Source organism: Hippocampus bargibanti, linkage group LG19 (assembly GCF_051943395.1).
Source record: "Hippocampus bargibanti isolate YZ-2025 linkage group LG19, ASM5194339v1, whole genome shotgun sequence".
NCBI classification, from domain to species: Eukaryota; Metazoa; Chordata; class Actinopteri; order Syngnathiformes; family Syngnathidae; genus Hippocampus; species Hippocampus bargibanti.
Genome location: NC_142752.1, coordinates 11,260,213 through 11,283,990, shown reverse-complemented (window position 1 = coordinate 11,283,990; position 23,778 = coordinate 11,260,213). Strand labels below are relative to the sequence as shown.

At 40.8% G+C, this 23,778-nt stretch overlaps 1 protein-coding gene across 4 annotated transcripts; it reads left to right on the top strand.

Moving 5' to 3' along the window:
- Positions 1–747: 747 nt before the first annotated feature.
- On the top strand, positions 748–23,625 carry LOC148884015 (serine/threonine-protein kinase D3-like). Of its 4 annotated transcripts, XM_089021779.1 has the most exons (19): positions 756–862; positions 1,987–2,333; positions 7,013–7,151; positions 7,287–7,418; positions 8,329–8,492; positions 9,989–10,175; positions 10,250–10,327; positions 10,419–10,605; positions 11,694–11,817; positions 11,889–11,966; positions 13,084–13,324; positions 16,039–16,091; positions 16,176–16,248; positions 18,177–18,283; positions 19,399–19,560; positions 20,646–20,744; positions 20,820–21,087; positions 23,252–23,337; positions 23,398–23,625. In XM_089021779.1, the coding sequence occupies exons 2-19, from the start codon at positions 2,127–2,129 to the stop codon at positions 23,572–23,574; spliced, it is 2,562 nt and encodes an 853-aa protein (XP_088877905.1). In that variant the 5' UTR covers positions 756–862; positions 1,987–2,126; the 3' UTR covers positions 23,575–23,625. The 4 variants fall into 4 exon arrangements, with proteins under 4 accessions (XP_088877903.1, XP_088877904.1, XP_088877902.1 ...); XM_089021778.1 differs by having other exon boundaries at positions 755–862; positions 7,013–7,418; XM_089021777.1 differs by having other exon boundaries at positions 748–862; positions 7,013–7,418; positions 13,084–13,306; positions 23,252–23,625.
- Positions 23,626–23,778: the final 153 nt, after the last annotated feature.

The following is a 23,778-nucleotide window of genomic DNA, read 5'->3' as shown; positions in this document are numbered from 1 at the left end:
TCTGATAAGAGTAACTTAGTTTTCACACCCTATTGCTGTACATTGATAGAAATGACAAAATATTAATATAAAGAACAAAGGAAATTGTATTTTTTTCCGATTTCCACTGAGCGGAAGATTTCTTTTATTTTGAAGGTTTGATAATTGTTAATTTGACCGCGTATTGTAACGGCGTTAATCAATTTGTATACAGAAAACCAAGATTCAACCATTTAAAAAATACTTTGCCAGATTGAAATTTCCGTCAATGTAAAAAAAATATTGTGTTCTTGTTTTAATATTTATGATTCAATGAGTTTCATTCTTAACGCCTTAATCTATAACGCATGGGTCAGGTACGCTTTTAGCATTTAGCCTGCTACAGTAAATAGCACAAAAAAAGTAAAAGTTTTTCTAGTGTTGTTTTTTTTCAACCTCATTCGGTTTAAGTTGTTCGTATTGGGGTCTTAAAATATGAAAAAGAAAATTTAAAAGCAACAATGAAACCTTTTCAAGCTTTCGTTTCACCCACTTTTTCCGTTTCCATGAATGTCCACTTGGTGACGCCATTTCCTAAAAGTTGAACGCCGCTCACTCGTCGGCGGATTGTTTCATTTAAAAAACGATCACTTTCTGTTTTATGGAAGATTTAATCAACAATGTGTTTTTAAGTCTAATTTAAAAAAATAATGTACACCCGATCTGCATTTAAAAAAATCTTAGAAAGTGCGTACGAGTGGGACGACTCACTTCTTGATCAGGCGCGCGCGCGTACACACTAACGGGTACGCGCAGGGAGCAAAGTACAACGAGTGGCACAAACGAAGACACCTGGGGAGACAAAGGCGCCCAAAATGACATTCAGCCTCTTGCTGAGGGACAAGTTAAGGAATCTTCTACTTCTTTCTGTTGTGCTTGTGTTTGTGCCGATGATAGATGCGTGTGTCCTTTTTTTCCAACATGACATATTTTTTTTCCTTTTGACCGTTTTAACTTAAAACCCACACAAATTGCGATTGAGCACTTTTGGGGTTCGCAAATTAGCGATTATGTAATGTGAGGCGTTTAATGACCTGGGTTGGGGGAATTTGGGGGCCACCAGGAGCTCCCTTACATTTCATCAACTTTGACAACAACTGAATTTATTCAAGAATTGAGAGCAACCCGTTTGTAAAAAACATCTTTTGATCCATTTGTTTTGCCCATTGAATTTTTCGAATATAAAATGTTGGCATTTGTCAGACTCTCATTGTGATGTGCTCAATTTCAATTGAAATGAATTGAATCAAGTGACATATGATCATGTTTGTATGCAGTAAGACAAAAATGTTATTTTAAATCGTTCCTCCACATTAAATTGGTTTTATGAATTCTATAAGGAATGAAGAGATTTTCTAACTATCATCTACAAATAATACGTTTACCCCTAATTATTATTTTCATTAAGTACCGCCAATCTGAGAATCATCAAATTATTAATGTTAAGTTATAATGACCGTATTGATACTTCTGATTCAGATCACAACATAAGAGGGGAAATAGTATTTCTTAGCAGGCTTGATGTTTCCACCTGTTCACATTTGAACTGTTCTGTTAATATGTTAATCTTTCATTTGTTCGAGTCTTTTTTTAACTGTTCCTTGAAAATATGTTAATGTTTTGTTCTGGTCTGCATTTATTTTGTTTATTTATTTTATTTTACAACAAGTGATGCATTATTCGCGCATTACATTTAATGAGGAGGTTTCAGAAGAGTTCTACGTTTCAACAACACCAACACCTACGATGGACCATAGGTAGCCTAACTCACGAGTGGGCGCTCGGTCATCGAACCACCTCTGTCCTTGGTCACCATATTACTTTTTTATCATAGAAGAAAAATATTTTTGAAAGCTATCAGTTTTGTTGAACTCACAGTGAAGCCAATGTGAAAATGTACTTTGGATGAATGAGACTTTTGATGAATGAGTCATTTCGCTTGCTGACTTGATGTGTTTGTATCTCAAGATGGTGCCAAACAGTGAGCAGCATCCAAATCATGTCTCTTAACGCCAAGAAGGGATGCTTGCGCTCTCAGAAATAGGAAGTGAGAGGACGCCAAAGAGTGCAAGCGGGGCGCTTCTGTTTCATGTCACTCGTCGCCGTCCATGTCGTCCGAAACCAGATCACCGTCACCTTCTTCACGGGCTCCCTCGCCATCACCCGTCCTACACGACGGCCGACGCAGCGTCTCTGCCCAAGGCATCTCCTTCTTGCTTCAAATGGGACTGACCCGGGAGCCTTTAACCCTGGACGCCAACTCCTTGACGCTGTCAGGCGTCGCGGAGCTCATCTGCACCGTCGTCAATCACAAGGTATGAGTCAAAAGTCAGCAAAAAAAATTTGAAGCAATCTTTAATGGATAAAATGTAAAACCGATGTACTACGACTACAGTCACACGTTGATTACTGCTAGCTACTGGCTAGCCTGTTCATTCATTGTGAATGGGAGTAGCAGCAGCAGTCTAGCAGGCCTCTCTTCTTCTTTCTCTGGATTCATTTATCCAATTTGGTACGCTTCTGACTCAATACTGCCTCCACGATTTCCTGTGGTATTTCTCTGTTTTGTCCGGAGCTCTACTGATTGGCTAAACGGACATAACAAGGACGAAATGACCTCTGGGGCCGGACGAAATGTTCCGTTTCCATAATTAACAGAGGCTCTGCCGAACCCCCTGAGATCGACTCACCGAACCCCAAGGGTTCAATCGAACCCAGGTAAATAACCACTGATGCAGATAATGTCAAGAGGCAACCGTGAAGTTCATCATCTATTGATGATTTCAAGGCTAACCAGGGATGTTTCAAGAAGTTTAAGCGTCGTACAGGGATAGTGTCATTCGTCATGGTGAGGTAGCCAGTTCTTACGATAAAACTGCCAAAGCTTACAAATAATCATTCCTCAAGATGGTGGAAGAAGAAGGCTACGTTCCTCATGTTTAATGTGATGATACTGTGATGCCTCAGTTTCGTAAGACCTTCCAACTCAGAAAGCAACAGCTGTCAATTGTGACGTTTTTAGTCAGCAAAATGGATAAAGAGTCTCCTAAAAAGAGAAGCCACACCGAAGGTTGAGTTACCTACAGCCGTTATGGAAGGTGACTCTCCTTCCAAACAGTAACTCCCTCCCTTGCACCACCCACTCCATCAAGCCATCAACTACCATCACAAAGGTAAATAAAATGACTTTATTATATAGTACAGTTTATTTCTTTAATTACAATCCAATAGCACATTTATTATACATAAAAAAATGTATATTTTGTGTAGTTTCAAGACTTATTTAATTTAAAATTATGTTTTATGGGGACCTGGGAACGGATTATTCTCATGTTTAATGATTTCTTATGGGAAATAAATGTTTGGAATACAAACTTTTCACCTTACACACACTTTCTGGGAATAACTTAAGTTCGTAAGCTGAGGTAACTGTACTTAAAACATTTTAGAACAATCGCAAAAGTGAAGTCAGTTCTACTTCTTGTAGAGGTAGAACAAGAAGACCAAACAAGAAGTAACTACTTCTTCCACACGATCAAATACCACTTGTTAGTTGTGCTCCCCCATTCTATGTGTGTGTTATGGGAGTGGTCATGTGTGTGAAACATGAAACAACCATCGCCCTTTGTTGCCGTCTCGACATAAGAACACTCCATTGGCATCCTTGGCCGGCTAACCGGTTGCCATGGCGACAAAGGCCAAGTGCTGCTCTGTTTCACCGATTTGACCTGAGGTTGTCACGTTTTTAATCCTCATGTTAAATGTTTCCCAACACATCAGCTTCACTTTCCACATTCTGATGACTAAATCCTCACTTGACCTTCGCCCTTATATGTCAAACCATTTAACATCAAAAGGGGCAGATGCGGTTCCCATAGACGAATAGCTGCTAGGTCCACGGTTCACTTTTGAAACCAGCCTAACCCTGGAGATATCAGTTATCCACTTTCATTGAATTTTTCTGACAATAATTATTTCTAAATTGCAAAATTATCTCTGTTCTATGTCATTGATATATATTGACATTAGCATCTTAGCATAGCCCTTACACTAAGACAAGAGTTGATAGTGATAGTTGAGAATATGCAAAATACAGTAATATATAATAATGCATGTTCTTCAGTTGAAATGTGTATGCGTGTGTGTGTGTGTGTGTGTGTGTGTGTGTGTGCGTGCGCGTGCGTGTGCGTGCGTGTGTGTGTGTGTGTGTGTGTGTGTGTGTGTGTGTGTGTGTGTGTGTGTGTGTGTGTGTGTGTGACTAGTCTTGTGAGGACCACTAACATTTTATACCATACGTAGTGAGCACATTTTTGACAAGTGAGGACCTTTTGGCCGGTCCTCACAAGTTATTCAGTCTAAGGGCTTCTAGAGAGTCCATATATGCATCATTTAAAGCAGGGGTGTCAAAGCCATTTTTTGCCGCGGGCCACATTGTACTTATGGTTTCCTCTCGAGGGCCGTTATGAATTTGGGGAAGTCATTAGAATGTTTAATCCCCTCCACATATTACATATAGAGTGCATAACAAATTAATGAATAACTAGTTTTCAAATCTGAAGTGAAGAATAATGATTGTTATTATGGTTTACATCCAAAAATATGAAATTTAGGTGAGGATTTTAGCAAGCATCATGGAATTTCACACGTTTGATTTGTTTTCGCGGGCAAAAAAAATGATGTGGCGGGCCGGATTTGGCCCCCGGGCCTTGACTTTGACACCTGTGATTTAAAGTTTTAAAGAGGTCCTCACAAAATCACCCAAAATGATTCTTTTGGTGTGTATTTTCATTTCACTTGGATACACACACGTTTTACTCACTGTGTATGTTTATGTGTGTGTGTGTGCGCATGGTTAGAGAGATGAAAAAGTTCATACCACAAAAAGTAAAACGTTATTTCCTCCAAATTTACTACAGGGGTGAGGACTTTGAATGTATCCATTCAGAAACCTCACTCCTGCTGTTCAGTTTCAAGTCCACTTTTTATTTCTTTGTTTTTAAAGAAGTTGAAGTGGGAAATGGGGTGGAGTTGTCCGGACCTCACAAAAAAAAACATTGAAACAGGAATGTGTGTGCGTGTTTGTCTTTGTTTTTTTCATAGGATTAGTCATCTCTTAAATCTGATGATAATTTCCTGAGTGCATTGCAATTTATGGGACCAGATTGGTTCTGCCCCAGACCCCTCCCCTCCCCACTCCTCCCGAATCTCCCCCGATCCTGGTCGAAAGATCACACCAGCTCATCACAACATTTGAGGCACAAAGGTGATTGGGCAGACATGAGGCCTCTCGTGACTTCAACCATTGTGTGTGTGTGTGTGTGTGTGTGTGTGTGTGTGTGTGTGTGTGTGTGTGTGTGTGTGTGTGTGTGTGTGTGTGTGTGTGTGTGTGTGTGTGTGTGTGTGTGTGTGTGTGTGTGTGTGTGTGTGTGTGTGTGGGGGGGGGGGGGGAGTGGAGCTCAGTTAATAGCAGATTAAAGACAGATTCAGCGCGCATTAAACACTTGCTGGCCCATTAAAAGACACCAAAGGTAAAACAGAGGCCAGCATTCATTTTTCTTTCTTTCTTTCTGAGGTCAAACCCAGGGCAAAATAATAATAATCAGCTCAAATTGCAACTGTGAAAATCCCAAATTTAATGTATTTATGTCACGAATAATTCAACAACATGCATTAAATTAACTCAGTCACTGCCAGATATGTGCAAAAATGTGTCCACTCCCGTGCCAGGGTTTTTGTCATTTTCACTCAAATTCCAGGACCCACAGAATATTGGGTTTTAGGACTACATAAACATTCAATGCAGCATAATAAAGCTTAGAATCCCTTCTTTCATCAGAAAAAAAGGAGTTAATTCCTAAGTCACATGGGTCTGTCAGTCGTTATAGATCACTGGTGTTAAAGTCAAGGCCCGTGGGCCAAATCCGGACTGCCACATCATTTTTTTCGGCCCCCGAAAGCAAATCAAACTTGTTAAATTCCATGATGATTGCTAAAATCTGAGCCAAAATTTCATATTTTTGGATGTCAACCACAATAAAAGTCATTATTCTTGACTTCAGATTTGAAAAACGAGTTATTCATTAATTTGCTGTGTGCTCTATATGTAATATTTGAAGGGATTTAAACATTCTAATGGCTTCCACAAATTCATAACGGCCCTCGAGAGGAAACCATTACTACAATGTGGCCCGCGGCAAAAAATGACTTTGACACCCCTGTCATAGATGAACAAATAAGCGTTTTTGTTTGAAGCATGTTGCTATTCGTTGAACTATGAACCTGAGGAAATTTCGAAATTATACTTGAAATATTTTCAATCCTAAATATTCCTCAAAAAGTGGCCGACTTACTTCACATCTGACCTTTAATGTCAGTTTAACTGTGCGTGCATGCTTGTGTTTTTCCTCCTTCATTGTTAAAATACGTCAGCTTCACTGAAGATGTGTCGGAGATGTTCGGTCGGACACTGAACAAAGGCTCGATCACAGGAAGATTGTGTTTTACTGCCGGCAGGGGACGTAGCCATTCATGACCGGCGCCCAACTTCTCCAGTCCTCTGCCAAGCAATTTATTGAGAGTACTCTATATGCAAATTGAAGTGAGACATTAGTAAAACATAGTCTTCTTGATTTGAATACCACGCCCCTGGACGTTCCAAGCACCAACAACTATAAAACAACAGAACATAGACATTTTAATTGGTTGTCCTTTCCATGAACTCATAGATTTGTAACCTGGCTAATGACCTCTTCCTGTGAAGGAGTTTACCAAGTCATAAATTAGGCTGTGTCTGTTCACCTTAGATTCACCCCAGATTTTTCGTGCTTCCATTGTGGGTCTACTAAGTATGAAACTATTAAATATGATAACTTCTATTCTGACTATTATCTATCAAGATGAATCAATTCCCCATCAGTGCAAAATATTCACTTGTTCGAACAGTGTGTATGAGTGGTTGATGTTAGCATTGCGTGTTTCTCTTCTTCTTTGTCAGTTCCCAGAATGTGGTTTCTTGCGAATGCATGACAAGATCCTGCTCTTCCGCCATGACATGAACTCGGAAAACATCTTGCAGCGAGTCACTGCCGTCGAGGACATACGCGAAGGCGATCTGGTGGAGGTGGTTGTGTCGGGTCAGCGAGCGGTCGTCACTCTTCATCGTCTGGATTGGATTGGATTTGCCTTTATTTGTCTCGCAGTGGAGAAATTTAAATTTCTGAAACACAATCACGGCCGTACATTGGTGACGTTGTGTTCTCTGATCGCAGCTCTCGTATCGTCCGACGACTTCCAGATCTGCCCCCACGTGCTATACGTGCAGTCGTACCGCGCGCCTGCTTTCTGCGATCACTGTGGCCAGATGCTCTGGGGACTGGTTCGCCAAGGCCTCAAATGTGACGGTAACACACTTGCCTAAAGTTGAACTAGTCTTGAAAGTTTAAACAATTGATTTCGTCCTAATTAAAGAGTGGTGAGCCACAAGGGTCAATCCCTGGGCCATTGTTGTTTTTATTGTACATATATGATTTCCTTTTGCAAGTGATACTACTATTCAATGAGCATTTGTACAGTTTCCCTTGACTCATTCACTGCCAGACATGTGCAAATATGTGTCCACTCTAGTGCCAGGGTTTTTGTCATTTTCACTCAAATTGCAGGACCCGCAGAATATTGAGTTTTAGGGCTCCATAAACATTCAATTCAGCATAAAAACCGTATACTCTCTTCTTTCATCAGAATAAGAGTTAATTCCAAAGTCATATGGGTTTGGAGTTATCTGAGTTTGAAATGGGGCGGCTGTACAAAATACAATACATACATTTTGATTTATATATCGCTTTAATTACAACGGCTGAATCTGGTACAAAGCGCTAACGTGGGAATACGGAAATGCTGCCCGCTTGTGGAAGGGAAAAAACATTGTCAGAGGTCTAGCCAGCGATTTATTGGTACCCCAGTGAGAAAAACCAAAACCCAAACAAATATGGGAATGGCGCTCTACGTCATAGTTTCAATTCCCGAATACATTCGGCAATGGCAATGAATGAGTTAATTTCAACATATTTGGTGTAGAAATAAAAGTTAAAATAGATCACAACTAAAAATAGCACATAAGTAAATGAATAATTTCCCTCAATGCTAAACTGTCATGGAAACCTAACATTGGCATTGTTAAAACAAAGGTGGCCAAATTATATCAATAACGTACAAAGCTCACGTTTTACTGTTTTCCGCTCTCTTACTTTGCCTTTCATGGTATATAAGGTCTGAATCCACAGAGACAAAAAGAATACATGTGCTCTTGTGCAGGATGCGGTCTGAACTTCCATAAGCGTTGCGCGTTGAAGATCCAAAACAACTGCAGTGGCATCAGGAGGAGACGAACCTCTGCCTCTTCGAGCAACACTCCCAGTTCGATTGCGCGACCGCCTTCTGTAGACTTCCCGAAAACTTTCAACGCGCAACAGGATGAGGTACGGAGGTGCTCTCAGTTCTCGTCCACAACCAATAAATATTATAGAGCTGTTACATATTCAATTCATGTTCCAGTCTACCTTGACATGTGCTTGTAATACACTCGCTAGTCATTCTAGCTATAGCGTGTAACACACTGGTTAGTCTAGGTTGTCGAAACATCTCTCAAACAAACACAAACGTGTGCTGACAGCGCTTGGAGGCAAAGCAATGGATTTTCCATTCTGTTTTACACAGCCAACAAAGTGAGACATATTCTTCTCCCCCTCACACACACTGCTCATTGCATCATTAGTGGGTCACATTGGTCATTAATTGTGGCGTGTGTGTGTGCTTGTGTGCTTGTGTGCGTGTGTGTGTGTGTGTGTGTGTGTGTGTGTGTGTGTGTGTGTGTGTGTGTGTGTGTGTGTGTGTGTGTGTGTGTGTGTGTGTGTGTGTGTGTGTGTGTGTGTGTGTGTGTGTGTGTGTGTGTGTATGGCAGAAGAAGGTGGATTATCCAAAGTGGGGCACATACGGGTTGAGGCCAGCTGGTACAAATAGGAAGCCGGTTGTTCCATGGGGTGGAAAACTTTCAATTGGTTGAAATAGCCTTTGTATTTGTATGTAGTATCAGCGACTAAAAAAATGTCATTCTTATTTTTTGACTTCCTTAATGTATGTATGCCTGTGTGTGTGCGTGTGTGTACGTGTATGCGTGTGTGTGTGTGGGTTAGATTGGATTGGATTAGCCTTTCTTAGTCTCGCAGTGGAGAAATTTAAATTTCGCAGCAGTGAAGTGATGAAAGGAAAGGAAGAAGTAGACAACCAAAATACATGAGCTGCTGGAAAGGCAGCCACTGTTGCGGCATCATTTTGAAGTCAAAAGAACAAAAGAAATTATGATATGACAACAGAAAGACAGTCATTCAATGTTAAGAACTTTCTTCACCCTCTTTGTTGAATGAAGCAGTTCTAGATGAAAGAGCAGATATCAAAGCATCCTTTTCACCAGTGGATCAGGGAATGTGCACGTCTGCTACAAGCTAAATGTTGAAAGCAAACACAAAGCTGTAGCATTCATTGACGAAAAGAGATCGTCTCACATCTCCTGTCCCACGTAAATCCGCTCCAATTCCAAGCCGCGACAGTCCCACACACGCATCAGCGCTGTGTGCTGACGCTCCTTTCTTCTCATTGCGGGCTCCTCAAGCCCAGCATCCATCCAGGCGCAAACTGTCCAACAGCACCAACCTTTCCGCTGAACAAAGCGGGGCTGTGAAAATGCTGCCCATTACAGCCGTAAAAAAGCACAATCGTCAAATGGCACGACATTCCTCCTAATCAAAAATGGTGCTGGTAAAATGTACCTGCACAACAACACAAAGTGACAAAAGAAAAAACACGTGTGCGTCTGTGTGCGTCTGTGTGCGTCTGTTAATAATTGTGGATTTCATTTCAAATAGCGTCTAATTTGGGCTGGTGTTATTGCTATTGTACTTTGCGTCTGTGTGAGCAGCACCACCTCCTGCTGGGCGGCAGGAATCGTATGCTTAGCGATTGTCCCACCTGGATGGTAAAGATGGTCCCGGGCGGCGTGAAGTTGCCGCACACGTTCTCAGTGCACACTTACGCGCGACCCACTGTGTGTCAACACTGCAAGCATCTGCTCAAGGGTCTCTTCCGACAAGGCCTGCAATGCAAAGGTGTCCTCATCATGCTGCAGTTTTACCTTGTCCTCAAGCTTGTGGAACCTTCGGGCTTGCTGCCTGTATTTCAGATTGTAAATTCAACTGTCACAAGAGGTGCGCGAACAAAGTTCCTCGAGACTGCGTAGGGGAAGTCCACTTCAACGGAGGTGAGTCCACAGCTTTGTTCATTCGCTACATCAAGGATGACATGGTCATGTGACTTCACGTGCTGCATTTTATGTGTGTATTGTACTTTAGAAGGGACATGCAGTCCCACCTCGGAAGCCGAATCCACCATTGAGCTGGACATCGATGAGGTCGGCAGTGACGGAGGACACAGTGCCGACGAGCAGGACCAAGGGACTGCGTTGGAGGACCTCAAGATCTTTGACGACGGATCCAGCAAGGACGGCGAGAAGACTGATGAGACAGTTCAAGCTATTAGGTGACATGCGTGTCCAGCAAAAACGTCCCTGATTTCAAGCTGTTACAAACCGATGAATTTTCAGGCTATTTGTGTGACTTTTGGAGCTAGAACAGCAGTTACAGTATATGTTGCATCTTACATATTCCATTTCAGAGGCAAGCAGCAGCATTGCTTCCTCGTCATACAATTACAATGAGGCATTTTTAACTGTTTTGATGAGCATTTATGTTACTGAGGAACTGCAAGAAGCCAATGTTTACTGATACAGTGATACCTTGGCTTACAAACTTTTCGGTTTACGAACGTTAAATTTATGAAACTTTTTTTCGTGATACACACAGAGCTGCCTCAATGGGTGATGTGTCGTTTGCGAACGAAGTGGCAGCCGACTGTTTTTGTCCTCTATTGCTCACCCCCAGTCTTCAGTTAAAGCCACGTGATTGGTCAAGAACGCAGCAGTGAGGGGAGGTGGTTTGAACAGACAGGCAGACGACAGTGAGAGAGTTTCAACTTTGAAAGTTCAAAGGCAGAGTCTAGACTGAAAGGTTACAATATCCCATCAATCAGGCTCCACAAACAACCCGCAAAAGCCATCTGTACACCTGATGCAAAAAGCTATCAACCCAGCTAAATAGAACACAATTGATGAGGAACTACATAAAATTATCACAGAGAAAGCACCTACCCTACAAGGCTACAAGGGATCATTCCTCAAGATGGTGAAAGAAGGTTATGTTCAAGTGTTTAATGCTGAGGAAACCGGCCACTCCATTCCATCAAGCCATTAACGACCATCACAAAGGTAAATAAAACGACTTTATTATATAGTACAGTTTATTTCTTGAATTATAATACCATGGCACATTTATTATACATAAAATAAGGTATATATCTGTGTAGTTTTAAGGCGTAGAAAGTTAGAAAGTAGAAAATTATGTTTTATGGGGACCTGGGAACAGATTATTCTCATTTTAATGGTTTCCGATGGGAAATTATTTTTTGGGATACACACTTTTCACCTTACACACTCTGTTTGGGAACCAATTAAGTTTGTAAGCCAATGTATCACTGTATGTGCTTTTTTGTGTGTGTGCGTGCTTTTGCAGCCCGTTGATTAGCAGCAACATCCCTCTGATGCGTGTTGTTCAGTCCATCAAACATACCAAGAGAAGAAGCTCCACTGTGGTCAAAGAAGGTTGGATGGTGCACTACAGTAGTCATGACAACATGGTCAGTACACACTGAAACGCACGTGCAAATGGACTCCTGTGTACCACTCTGACCTTGACGTGGCCATGTAGCGGAAACGTCATTTCTGGTGTCTGGATTGCAAAAGTCTGACGTTCTTCCAGAACCACAGGGGAGCCAAGTTCTACAAGGTATGGAAGTAAAGAAAACCTATTCGCACCAAAACTAGACTTGGATTTAGCCTTGATTGAGATTATTTCCTAAACTCGACTTCTATCTACAATCATCATTTATTACCCTCAGGATACATTGAGACATAGACTACATTTGAAAGGCAATGACACTTCAATTTGGACTTGGTTTATCTTAATGTATACCTAGACCTAGTTTAGACTCAGGTAAGACATCAACTAGATTTAGAGCAAGATCAGATTACATTTAGGAAAGTCTTCTTTGAGATTGAAACATCATACATTAGAATCAGGCTTGAGATTGACTTTGTATATAGATTTGGAATTACGACTTAACTCGATGGCAACTAAATTTCAAAAGATCTTCATCCGAACAGTGCAAAAGAGATTTGGCCATTGGTCAGTCCTTCGGGCACAGTATGCTGCATTCTTGCTTTCAAGCAACAGAACCAACAACAAAAGAGGTAGTCAACCACAGTAAGGAATGAATTCCTCAACTGAAGATTTATAAAAGATGACATTTTAACTGGATTTTATTCCAATAAGATATATTCCGAGACCAGATCCTTCTGTGTAAGCTCTGTCGTACAGGATTGATCCATTGATGAAAGGGTTTTTTCAGCCGTCATCTGTACTTTTTTGAAGGTGTCGGATGTTTCACTCCTCATCTAAAGATCTTCGTCAGCGAACTAAAATTGTGCCGGTAACTCTGTCCTAATGGACAGAGGTGGCGGTGCCATACCTCTGATCTGATAGTCCCTGCTCTACGGTTGGGTGAGCAGTGGACTACTCCCTGAAGCTAATCTGATTACTTCTTTTGTTCTGTCTGATGACCTCTAATGTTCTCTGCCTGGCCCTGATTTACCCATATTCTTGTATCACCTCATCAGCAAGACTAAGCGTACATGGTAACGACCTAAGAAGTCTGTTGTAAGCACGATGGCGATTTATGGAGGGTTTTGCTGTTTTACAAAAATTGCTTCCTTCACTCCCCGAAGTAATCAGATTAGCTTCAGGGAGTAGTCCAATCCGAGACCAGATCTAATTTTTTTTAATATTTGGCTTTTATTTAGTCATTGCTTAAAGATATCACAACAGTTTTGATGCATGTCCTCAGGAGCTGTCATTGTCCGAGATCTTGCGTGTGAAGGCTTTGCAAGAAGTCAACGGCCCGACTGTGGGTAGTAGCCCTCCGTGCTTCAGCCTGGTCCTCACGTCTGGAGTCGTCTATTATGTCGGCGAGGATGACCGCGGCGCAGCTCAGGAAACAGGCCGCAGTTGGGAGAAGGCCATCCGTCGGGCGTTGATGCCTCTCACCCCCAAATCTAGCCTGGATCCCGGTAATGGTCAGGATCACAGTGAGTTAAAAATATATGTTCCGTTTTTTCAAACTTTGTGATTTGACACAAAAATAATTTGTAATTGCTTATTTAGTGGTACCTTTACTAAGGAAATTCATTGGTTCTGAAAGATATTTCTGAACTAGAAAAGTTTGTAAATTGAGACATGTTTTCCATATAAATGCCCTAATCTGTTCCAAGTCTCCATAAAATTCTGACATAAATGTTATTTAAAGGACAACCGACGTCACTTTTTTGTTTCCTAACGGACACCAGAAAAACGTTTTATAGCATCTAAAATACTCAAAACACGCAGTATGATATTTTTTGTCAAATGCAAAACACCAATAAAAATGACTTTAAGTGTCCAAAATCTGCAAAAAATTGAGCTGCGAATTGGGCATTTTCAGAAAGTCCCGCCCCCCTTTCGTGACGTCACCAAGACCTCTTGCATTGCTATAGAATCAAAACAATGGCTTCAGATTCGGAGAATATGCTTTCTTGTTACTCATCCAGTTATGAATATGATTCAAATAGTTCTGAAGAGGAAAGCATACACGTTTGCCATCGATTAAAGTCCTTCCGTGTCATTTTGAGGCATCTGGACTGCAATGCAACGTCCCACAAAAGAGGCAGAAAAATAGCGACCAGCTCCTGTGAGGAATGAATCAGCCCGTTTCCACAGGCTGATACATTCCTTGCATGGAGCTTGGACTCCCTCTGCTGGCGGCTTTTGGATGTAACACAAGGGTTTAAAAAAAACAGTACAGCAAAATACATTGACATGATGGGAAGACGCTACAATGCGTCGTTTTTACGGTCAGGAGGCGGTCCTTTTCTGACGTCATGTGAGGACTCATCACCAACTCAAAAACAAGACTTCCTGAATGTTCAGCGCGAGTCTTAAAACGTAAAATATAGCTATATGCGGTGGAATCTTATTAAAATATGCCCAGTAGAACTCATTTGAAGCCATTTTACAAATTATTGACATAACTTGTCCGGAGACATCGGTGGTCCTTTAAATGGTCATCATTTTACTCTAATCTTTGTTTTTTTACATTATGCACAACTCTTATTTGTTGCGCAATAATCTAATTGTGACATATTTGTCACATATTTGGATATATATAGGACCGATACGACCAGTAAGACTTTAGTTTGCTGACGAAGCTTCTTTGATGGGAAGCGAAACGTCCGACACCTTTAAAGAAGTACAGATAACGGCTGAAGAAACCTTTTCATCGATGGACCACTCCTGTACGACTGAGAGCTTACATAGACATAACCATTCCACCAACTTTGATCCCACAACACGTTCACAACACTCATCTTCCAACATTATGTTTGTGGTAATTCTGGAATCTTCCCTGCTCTTGCCACTCGCTGATTGGCAATAGCAACACTTCCATTGATGATCGCATCTGCGCTAACTCCAAATGGCACTGTGCTTTGCCCGTGAGCTCTGGACAGCCACCGCGAGACGATGATAGTCAGTCACACTCAAGTGATTGTGATTGATAGGATTTCAGGGGATTTTACGCCTCATCCAGCTCGATTTTTGTAGGGAATTAACAGAAAGCTTTAATTCCTTTTAGATCTTTTTACCTGGTTAGTGCGCCCCTCGCACCTAACTCCCACCCTTTTTGCAATCACATTGCACACGCCATTATGCTAATGCCAGTTATGTAACACACTTTTTTTTAATACATCAGACCGTCCCCAAATGACAGGATCAGGAAGTTCTCCTCGAGTGGCAAATTAAAAGTTGGGTATCAAACATTTAACCCAAATATAAGCGGCACATGAAAATTCACTGGCAGGCAGGCAGCAACTGCACTACCTTTATTATTTAAAAAAAAAAACTAAATGACAAATAATATGACAACACAGACAGTCATTCGAATTATCTTTTTATTATTGTTAGTATTAATATTATTGGATTGGATTGGATTTGCCTTTATTAGTCTCGCAGTGGAGAAATTCACATTTCACAGCAGCAAAGTTATGAAAGGAATGAAAGTAGAAAAACAAAATACAGGAGCTGCTGGAAAGGCATCCACTCTCGCGGCACCGACCTCCTGTCCCACATAAATCCGCTTCAATTCCAAGCCGCAACAGTTCCACATACAGTAAAGTCTCGTTATATCGATATTCAAGGGAGTCCGAAAAAAAATCGATATAACCGGGACTATCGATATATCCGACCCTGTTTGCATGTAATTTTCTCCGTGCGTGCATAGAAATAGTATCGATATAACTGGGACTATCGATATATCCAATATCGATATAACGAGACTTTACTGTATCTATTACATACATTACATTCTATTAGCTATTATTATTATTATTATTATTATTATTATTATTATTATTATTATTATTATTAGCTAGCTATCTATTCACTGTCTAGCTGGCTGGCTATCTAGCTAGGTATCTCTTGGCTAACGACTGGCCAGCTAGCTAACTTTCTATCTATTTGAGTTACTTCCGGGTTGAGTGAACACTGGCGCGTGTGGCTGCCGCTGCTCAAACGCAAAAAAAACTTATCCTGTGACTGTAAAGTGACCTTGAGAGTTTTGCAAGGCACTTTTAAATGAAATGTATTATGATTATTATTATTATTATTATTATTATTATTATTATTATTATTATTATTATTTATTGCGGTAAACATGAAGTGGTGAGGGGTTTTACTTAAACCAAAAAGTCATGTTGTGATGTGTCTACAGAGGAGCTGACCTGCAGCATATCAGTTTGCAACTCGCAGATCCAAGAGAACGTGGTGAGTCCTCATGTTCTCGACATTAAAAAAAATGATCTTCCTCTTGATAATGTTTTTTTTTTTTTCATCTTCTTCCTCATCCAGGATATCAGCTCTGTCTATCAAATCTTCTCTGACGACGTTCTCGGGTCAGGACAGTTTGGCATCGTGTATGGAGGTAAGACTATCGACGAGGAGCAACTTTGTGATTCTCTCAGGTGTTGAGTTGTGGTATGCGAACGCCCCCTAGCGGTGGCCAAAAGAACTATTGACACTGGACACAATGACGTTTGCATTTCCTTGTTTTGACATTTGGATTCATTTTTATAATTATAATAATCATAAATTTCATTTATAAGCGCCATTCAAAACTCTCAAGGTCACTTTACATCAGGGGTGTCAAACTTATTTCACATCGTAGGCCACGTGTGGCCTCGGTAGATGTCAAGGACCATTAAAATTATACCATACATGCAATAAATAACCAAAATATCATGTATTTCATTAGTTTTGTGGTAAAGAAGCACAAGAACATTAGGAAAACGATGGCATTTAATGAGCATTCCCTTTACACAACATTTCGTTTCATGAACAAATGTGCAATTTACTTTTATCATTCACACATATGCATTACAACCGATCCCAATGATTAAGCAACGGCACAAAACGTTAACAATCAATTGGTATCCAAAAGTATAATCATGCACTTTAAGATTAAATGTTATTTATAAAGAGAGGAATTTCCAAACCATTGTTTTTGTTCCTAATATTTGGCATCTTTTGGACTGTACAAGTGCATCAATACCAGGTGTTGCGTCCTGACTGGCTGACACTTTCAGAATCTCATTTAATAATAATAATACATGTCATTTATAAGTGCTTGGTCGTGAGCTTTGAACGCATTTTTGTTTTATCGATATGCATTACTGAGAATATTTGTTCACAAAGGTAGGTTGTTCCAAACATGCACAAAACTTTTGCAGCCGAGGGCTGTTAATTTGGGGTACCCCGGTAGTAGATACTGTTAAAATTTGTCCAGACCTAGGGGGTCAAATTTGCCCTTCAAATCTGCCTCACATTCCAAATCAATTATTTCTAGCTGGATTGCGACCGCTAGATCAGAAGCTTTAACTGTGAAATGTCAGCAAAAAAACTAAAAATTCTGTCTCAAGTTCACCAAATACCTGGAAAAGTTTCTCAAACTCCCACTGTAATCCTGCAATCTTGTCTTTGTACCGCCTCACATCCGCATCAGGTCTGGTCACACACACATCTCTCAGACGGGGGAAACGAGCGGGGTTGCCACTTGCCAGTTTCGTGTTGAAACCGAGGTTGAAAAAAAACAGCGCTGTTTTCGAAACAGGACCACTCTGCCCCTCAGTGGACAATCCTTGAATCGCACCTCATTAAAAATGGGTATTTCATGTCGTTTGTGCATTTTTTTCCACTTAAAATCCTGCGGGCCTGATTAAACGTACTTGAGGGCCGGTTCCGGCCCGCGGGCCGTATGATTGACACCACTGCTTTACATAAATAGCTGATAGATAGCTAGCTCATAGCTTGGTAGCTAATAGATAGCTGGATAGCTAATAGATAGATAGCTGGTTAGCTAGATAGCTAATAGATAGCTAGCTGGGCAGCTAGATAGCTAGCCAGCCAGCTAGACAGCCAATAGATAGCTAGCTAGGCAGCCTGATAGCTAATGGATAGCTAGATAGATACATGTTAGAGTAAATGTAGTCAAAATTTCAGTTCTAATTTAGTCATTTGGTTACTTATTTTTCAGTTCAATTTTAATCGATGACAGCAGACCAATTTTAGTCAACTACAATAATCATGAATTAGTCAGTTTTCCTCTAGCATAGATTTCAAACATTTATCCATAAAAAATATCACTCTGAATTTGTAAAGGTAGTTTAACAAGCAAAGCGTACATTTAACACAGCTGTGTTTTTTAATTGTTTTTTTTTTCAAGGAAAAATGTTAAAATGACAATGCTACGCTAGCTTAAAACCTCACTCGGAATTTACGTTATGGAATTTCTTCCAATTGGATTTTGATGACAATGTCGACATTTTTTATGTCAATCGTTGTCGTCTTGGTCAGGCCAACACAGAAAGAGTGGTCGTGACGTGGCCATCAAGATCATCGATAAAATGAGATTCCCAACCAAGCAGGAAAGCCAGCTGCGCAACGAGGTGGCCATTTTGCAGGTATGAGATCCCACTGCGATCTCGAGACAGACCCCTGAAAGGACAACCGACGTCTCCGGACAAGTTGTGTCCATAATTTGTAAAATGACTTCTACTGGGCGTATTTTAATAAGATTCCACCGCATATAGCTATATTTTACGTTTTAAGACTCGCGCTGAACATTCAGGAAGCCTTGTTTTTGAGTTGGTGACGAGTCCTCACGTGACGTCAGAAAAGGACCGCCTCCTGACCGTAAAAAAAGACGCATTGTAGCGTCTTTCCATCACGTCAATGTATTTTCCTGTACTGTTTTTTAAACCCTTGTTTTACATCCAAAAGCCGTCAGCAGAGGGAGTCCAAGCTCCATGCAAGGAATGTATCAGCCTGTGGAAACGGGCTGATTCATTCCTCACAGGAGCTGGTCACCATTTTTCTGCCTCTTTTGTGGGACGTTACATTGCAGTCCAGATGCCTCAATTTTTTGCAGATTTTGGACACTTTAAGTCATTTTTATTGGTGTTTTGCATTTGACTAAAAATATCATACTGCGTGTTTTGGGTGTTTTAGATGCTATAAAACGTTTTTCTGATGTCAGTTAAAAAACAAAAAAGTGACGTCGGTTGCCCTTTAATGTATAATACATAAACTCCATTTCGAGCCTCTCTTTTGCATGTATTTTGTTGATTTTTTTTCCCCGTTTTTAATGTGATAATTATAAACATTAACTCATTCGATGTTTAGAATGTTTCATAGAAGATAAGCACCAAAAACAACATACAATAGAACCTCCATTTTAATTTTGTTATTGTTTCATGCAGTTTGGGGTTTCGGGTGAAAGTCAACATTTCTCCCAGTTTTCATACTTTGGCATACACAAAAAACTTGGCCAAATACCTTACTAGAGTGATGCATGTGCGTTAACTTCAAGCATTCCTTAACAAAGGTGAACACAAGGCAAGACATGTTTGCTCTTTCTCACTTTCTCTCTGTCTCCGTTAATCTCTACCTCTCTCTGTTTCTCTTCCTCTCTTGCTATGTCGCTCTCTTTCTTTTTCTCTTTTTCTCTCCCCCCTCCCTCCCTCCCTCACTCTCTCTCGCTCCTTTTCTCTCTCTTTCCCTCAATCTCACTCATTAGAACCTAAAGCACCCCGGCATCGTAAACCTGGACTGCATGTTCGAGACTCCCGAGAAAGTATTTGTGGTCATGGAGAAACTCCACGGTGACATGTTGGAGATGATCTTGTCCAGCGAGAAGAGTCGCCTACCCGAACGCCTCTCCAAGTTCTTGGTGACGCAGGTAAGCGGCATAATTTAGAAGTCCGTCAAATCCTGACACGAGAATTGGTTCGCCTTCTTCTTTGTTTCTTTTCATCTCCTTTGAGAGTTCAAGTTGTTGGGAGTACAGTGATACCTTGGCTTACGAACTTAATTGGTTCCCAGACAGTGTGTATGCCAAAAATTAATTTCCCATAGGAAACCACTAAAATGAGAATAATCCGTTCCCAGGTCCCCATAAAACAATTTTCTAAGCCTTAAAACTACACAAAACATACCTTATTTTATGTATAATAAATGTTCTAGGTATTATAATTAAAGAAATAAACTGTACTATATGATAAAGTCGTTTTATTTACGTTTGTGATGGTCGTTGATGGATTGATGGAATGGAGTGGCCGGTTTCCTCAGCATTAAACACTGGATGAGGAACGTAACCTTCTTTCACCATCTTGAGGAATTGGATTGGATTGGATTTGCCTTTGGAATGATCCCTTGTAGGTGCTTTCTCTGTGATAATTTAGCCTGATTGATGGAATATTTTAACCTTGCAGTCTACACTCTGCCTTTGAACTATTAAAGTTGAAACTCTCTCACTGTCGTCTGCCTGTCTCTTCAATGTTTAAACCACCTCCCCTCACTGCTGGGTTCTTAACCAATCACATGGCTTTAACCGAAGACTGGGGGTAGGAAATAGAGGACAAAAAAAGTCGGCAGCCATTTTCTTTTTGGAGAACGGCTTCACTCTCTATCTGTAAAACACACCCCCCTCACTGCTGCGTTCTTGACCAATCACGTGGCTTTAACCGAAGACTGGGGGTGGGGAATAGAGGACCAAAACAAGCCGGCTGCCATTTTGTTGTTAGGCTCGTTCGCGAACGACACAGCACTCATTGAGGCAGCTCCATGTGTATTCCGAAAATAGTTCGTATGCCCAGGTAAAATTTTCATAAATTTAACGTACGTAAACCAAAAAGTTCGTAAGCCAAGGGGTTCGTAAACCGAGGTATCACTGGATTACTGAATTCCTCACACATGACACATGCCAGTGTTGCAAAACAGCCAATTCAATTTTTGCAGCTTGTTTTTAAATCTTCTTGTGTGTAGATCCTGGTGGCCCTCAAACACCTGCACTTTAAAAACATCGTCCACTGCGACCTGAAGCCTGAAAATGTCCTCCTGGCTTCAGCGGAACCTTTGCCTCAGGTGCAAACACCGTAACAACAAACGCTTAGCACTCGACTTGAACAACCCCGTCCTTCTCTTTCACCTCTCCTCCAGGTGAAGCTGTGCGACTTTGGCTTCGCTCGCATAATTGGCGAAAAGTCCTTCCGGCGCTCCGTTGTGGGCACGCCGGCCTACTTGGCGCCGGAGGTTCTTTGCAACAAAGGATACAACCGCTCCCTGGACATGTGGTCGGTGGGCGTCATCATCTACGTCAGCTTGAGCGGAACTTTCCCTTTCAACGAAGATGAGGACATCGACGACCAAATCCAGAACGCCGCCTTCATGTACCCGGCTAATCCCTGGAAGGAGATCTCAGAGGATGGTATGCCATCCAGAAACATTTTAGCTCATCTAAGGTGATTCGGAGATGTTTTGAGACAACTTGTGACAAAGAACGAACACATTGACACATTACTGCAGTTGCGGTATATATGTGCACCCCCTTCTCTACCTTGTTACCGATTCCCAGATCTTTTTTTGTTTTCGTATTTAAAATGAGTTAAATAGAATTCACAAAGGCAAACTTCTGACAGGGATTTTTTCATTTTGTATTACAGTAAAGTCTCGTTATATCGATATTCAATGGAGTCCGAAAAAATATCTATATAACCGGGACTATCGCTATATCCGACCCTGTTTGCATGTAATTTTCTCCGTGCGTGCATAGAAATAGTATCGATATAACCGGGAATATCGATATATCCGATATCGATATAACGAGACTTTACTGTATTTCCAATAACTCGTTTTTTAATGAGATAATGGGGGAAGTTGATCACAAAAATGCAACTTTTTTAAAACTCCATTTTAGATGGAGTAAATAAAATTAATTAAAATAAGTGATTCAAACTATCAATTTTTACATCACTGTTTGTCCCCAAGCGTACATCAGTCGTGGGCAATATACTTATAGTAGTTAATAAATTCAAACTGTCTTTTTTGAGTTTTTTTTTAGGCTAGTAACACATACATTTAAAGGACAACCGACACCTCCGGTCTAGTTGCACCCATAATTTGTAAAATCACTTCAAATGACTTCTACTGAGTGCATTTTGACAAAGATTCCCCCGCATATAGCTATATTTTACGTTTTAAGACTTGCGCTGAATATTCAGGAAGTCTTGTTTTCGAGTTGATGACGATGCCCGAAGTGACGTCAAGGAGTGAATGCCCCTGACCGAGAAAGCGACACACAATGCATTTTGGGTACTTTGTTTGGTCTGAAAACTTCGTGTTGATGACGAAATTAGAAGGAAAACACATATATAACGCGATTAATCATTGTGTGTTGCACCAAGACTACTATTTGAGATTCGCTGAAACAAATTCCCAGCAGAAAAATCAGCCCATTTCCAATGGAGCTTGGGCACCATCTTGTGCATTTTGTGGGATGCTACATTTCAGTCCAGATGCCTCAAAATGACACGGAATGACTTCTGTAATCGATTGCAAACATTTATGCTTTCCTCTTCAGAACTATTTAAATCATATTCATAACTGGATGAGTAACAAGAAAGCATATTGAATAAAGCATATACATGTTTGCAATCGATTAAAGAATTTATTTGTGCCATTTTGAGGCAACATTGGGGGGAAATCTCTCACCCAAAAAGAGAGGCACAAAATGGCGACCTCCTGTGGCCACCTCCGTTTCCACAGGATGATAAATTCCTTATATGGCGCTTGGACGCCCTGTTCTGGCCTTCTGGTGGCTTTTGGGTGCAGCACGAGGTCCCCAGACCAAACAAATACAGCAAAATACATTGACGTGATGGAAGGACCGCTACAATGCGTCTTTTTTACGGTCAGGGGCGGTCCTTTGGTGACGTCACGTACGGACTCGTCACCAACTCAAAAACAAGACTTCCGGAATATTCAGCGCGAGTCTTAAAACGTAAAATATAGCTATATGCGGTGGAATCTTTGTAAAATACGCTTAGTAGAAGTCATTTGAAGCCATTTTACAAATTATGGACACAACTTGTCCGGAGACGTCGGGTGTCCTTTAATGGAGCAATTTTTGTAGTAAATACAATGAATAAAAATAACTAATTTAAACTATTGATTTTTACATCAACTAATTTTAAGAATTGTACCTAAGTGTACATCAGTAATGGGCAAAATACTTATAGTAGTTAATAAAATTGATACTTGATGTGTTTATTTGTTTCTGTATTTGTTTATTTATCTATTTATTTATTGAGGGGAGTTAGACATACATTTTAAAAAAATATATGCACCTTTTATTAAATGATTGGTTGACTAATCATAATTATATATTCGAAATAAAATACTTTAAAACAGAATGTACTCCTAAAATAAATTGTTTCTCATACAAAATGTCATTGGCTGGCACAGGCTTGATCAGTTCTTCCAAATCAAATGTGGACCTTGAAGGAGAAAAGCTTGCTCAGTTGTTCACAAGAGCGTCCAAAAAAATGTCATCTGAGCTTTTGAATCAGATCCCGTTTGTCTTGTCTCCATAGCGACCAACCTGATCAACAACCTGCTGCAGGTGAAGTTGAGAAAACGCTACAGTGTGGACAAGTCCCTCAGTCACCCGTGGCTGCAGGTAAGCCACAAGATGATAAACAAAAAGCGAATCGATTCAGACTGGCGTCCGATCTTCCAGGACTTTGACACCTGGAAGGACCTTCGCGACTTGGAGACGCGACACGGCGACCGTTACATCACGCATAAGAGCGACGACGCACACTGGGAAAATTTGGGTGGCGACAGAAGAAACCGGCAACGCGCAACCGCACCCTCCCTGGATCGTCGAGACCAGGAGGATCAGAAGGACTTCTAGTCCTCAAGATGGGTTTCTCAAACATTTGCAATCTGGGGAGACATTTTTTGCAAGAAGACCCCTCCCACCCCAACTCAGACCCAACATACTTGGCATGCAAAACAAGAAAAAAAAAAACATCACTAGGAACCAGTCCATTGTTTGTCCATGTGTTTGAATAGTGACCAGTCCCAGGATTGACTATGAAGAAAAACGGACTAAAAA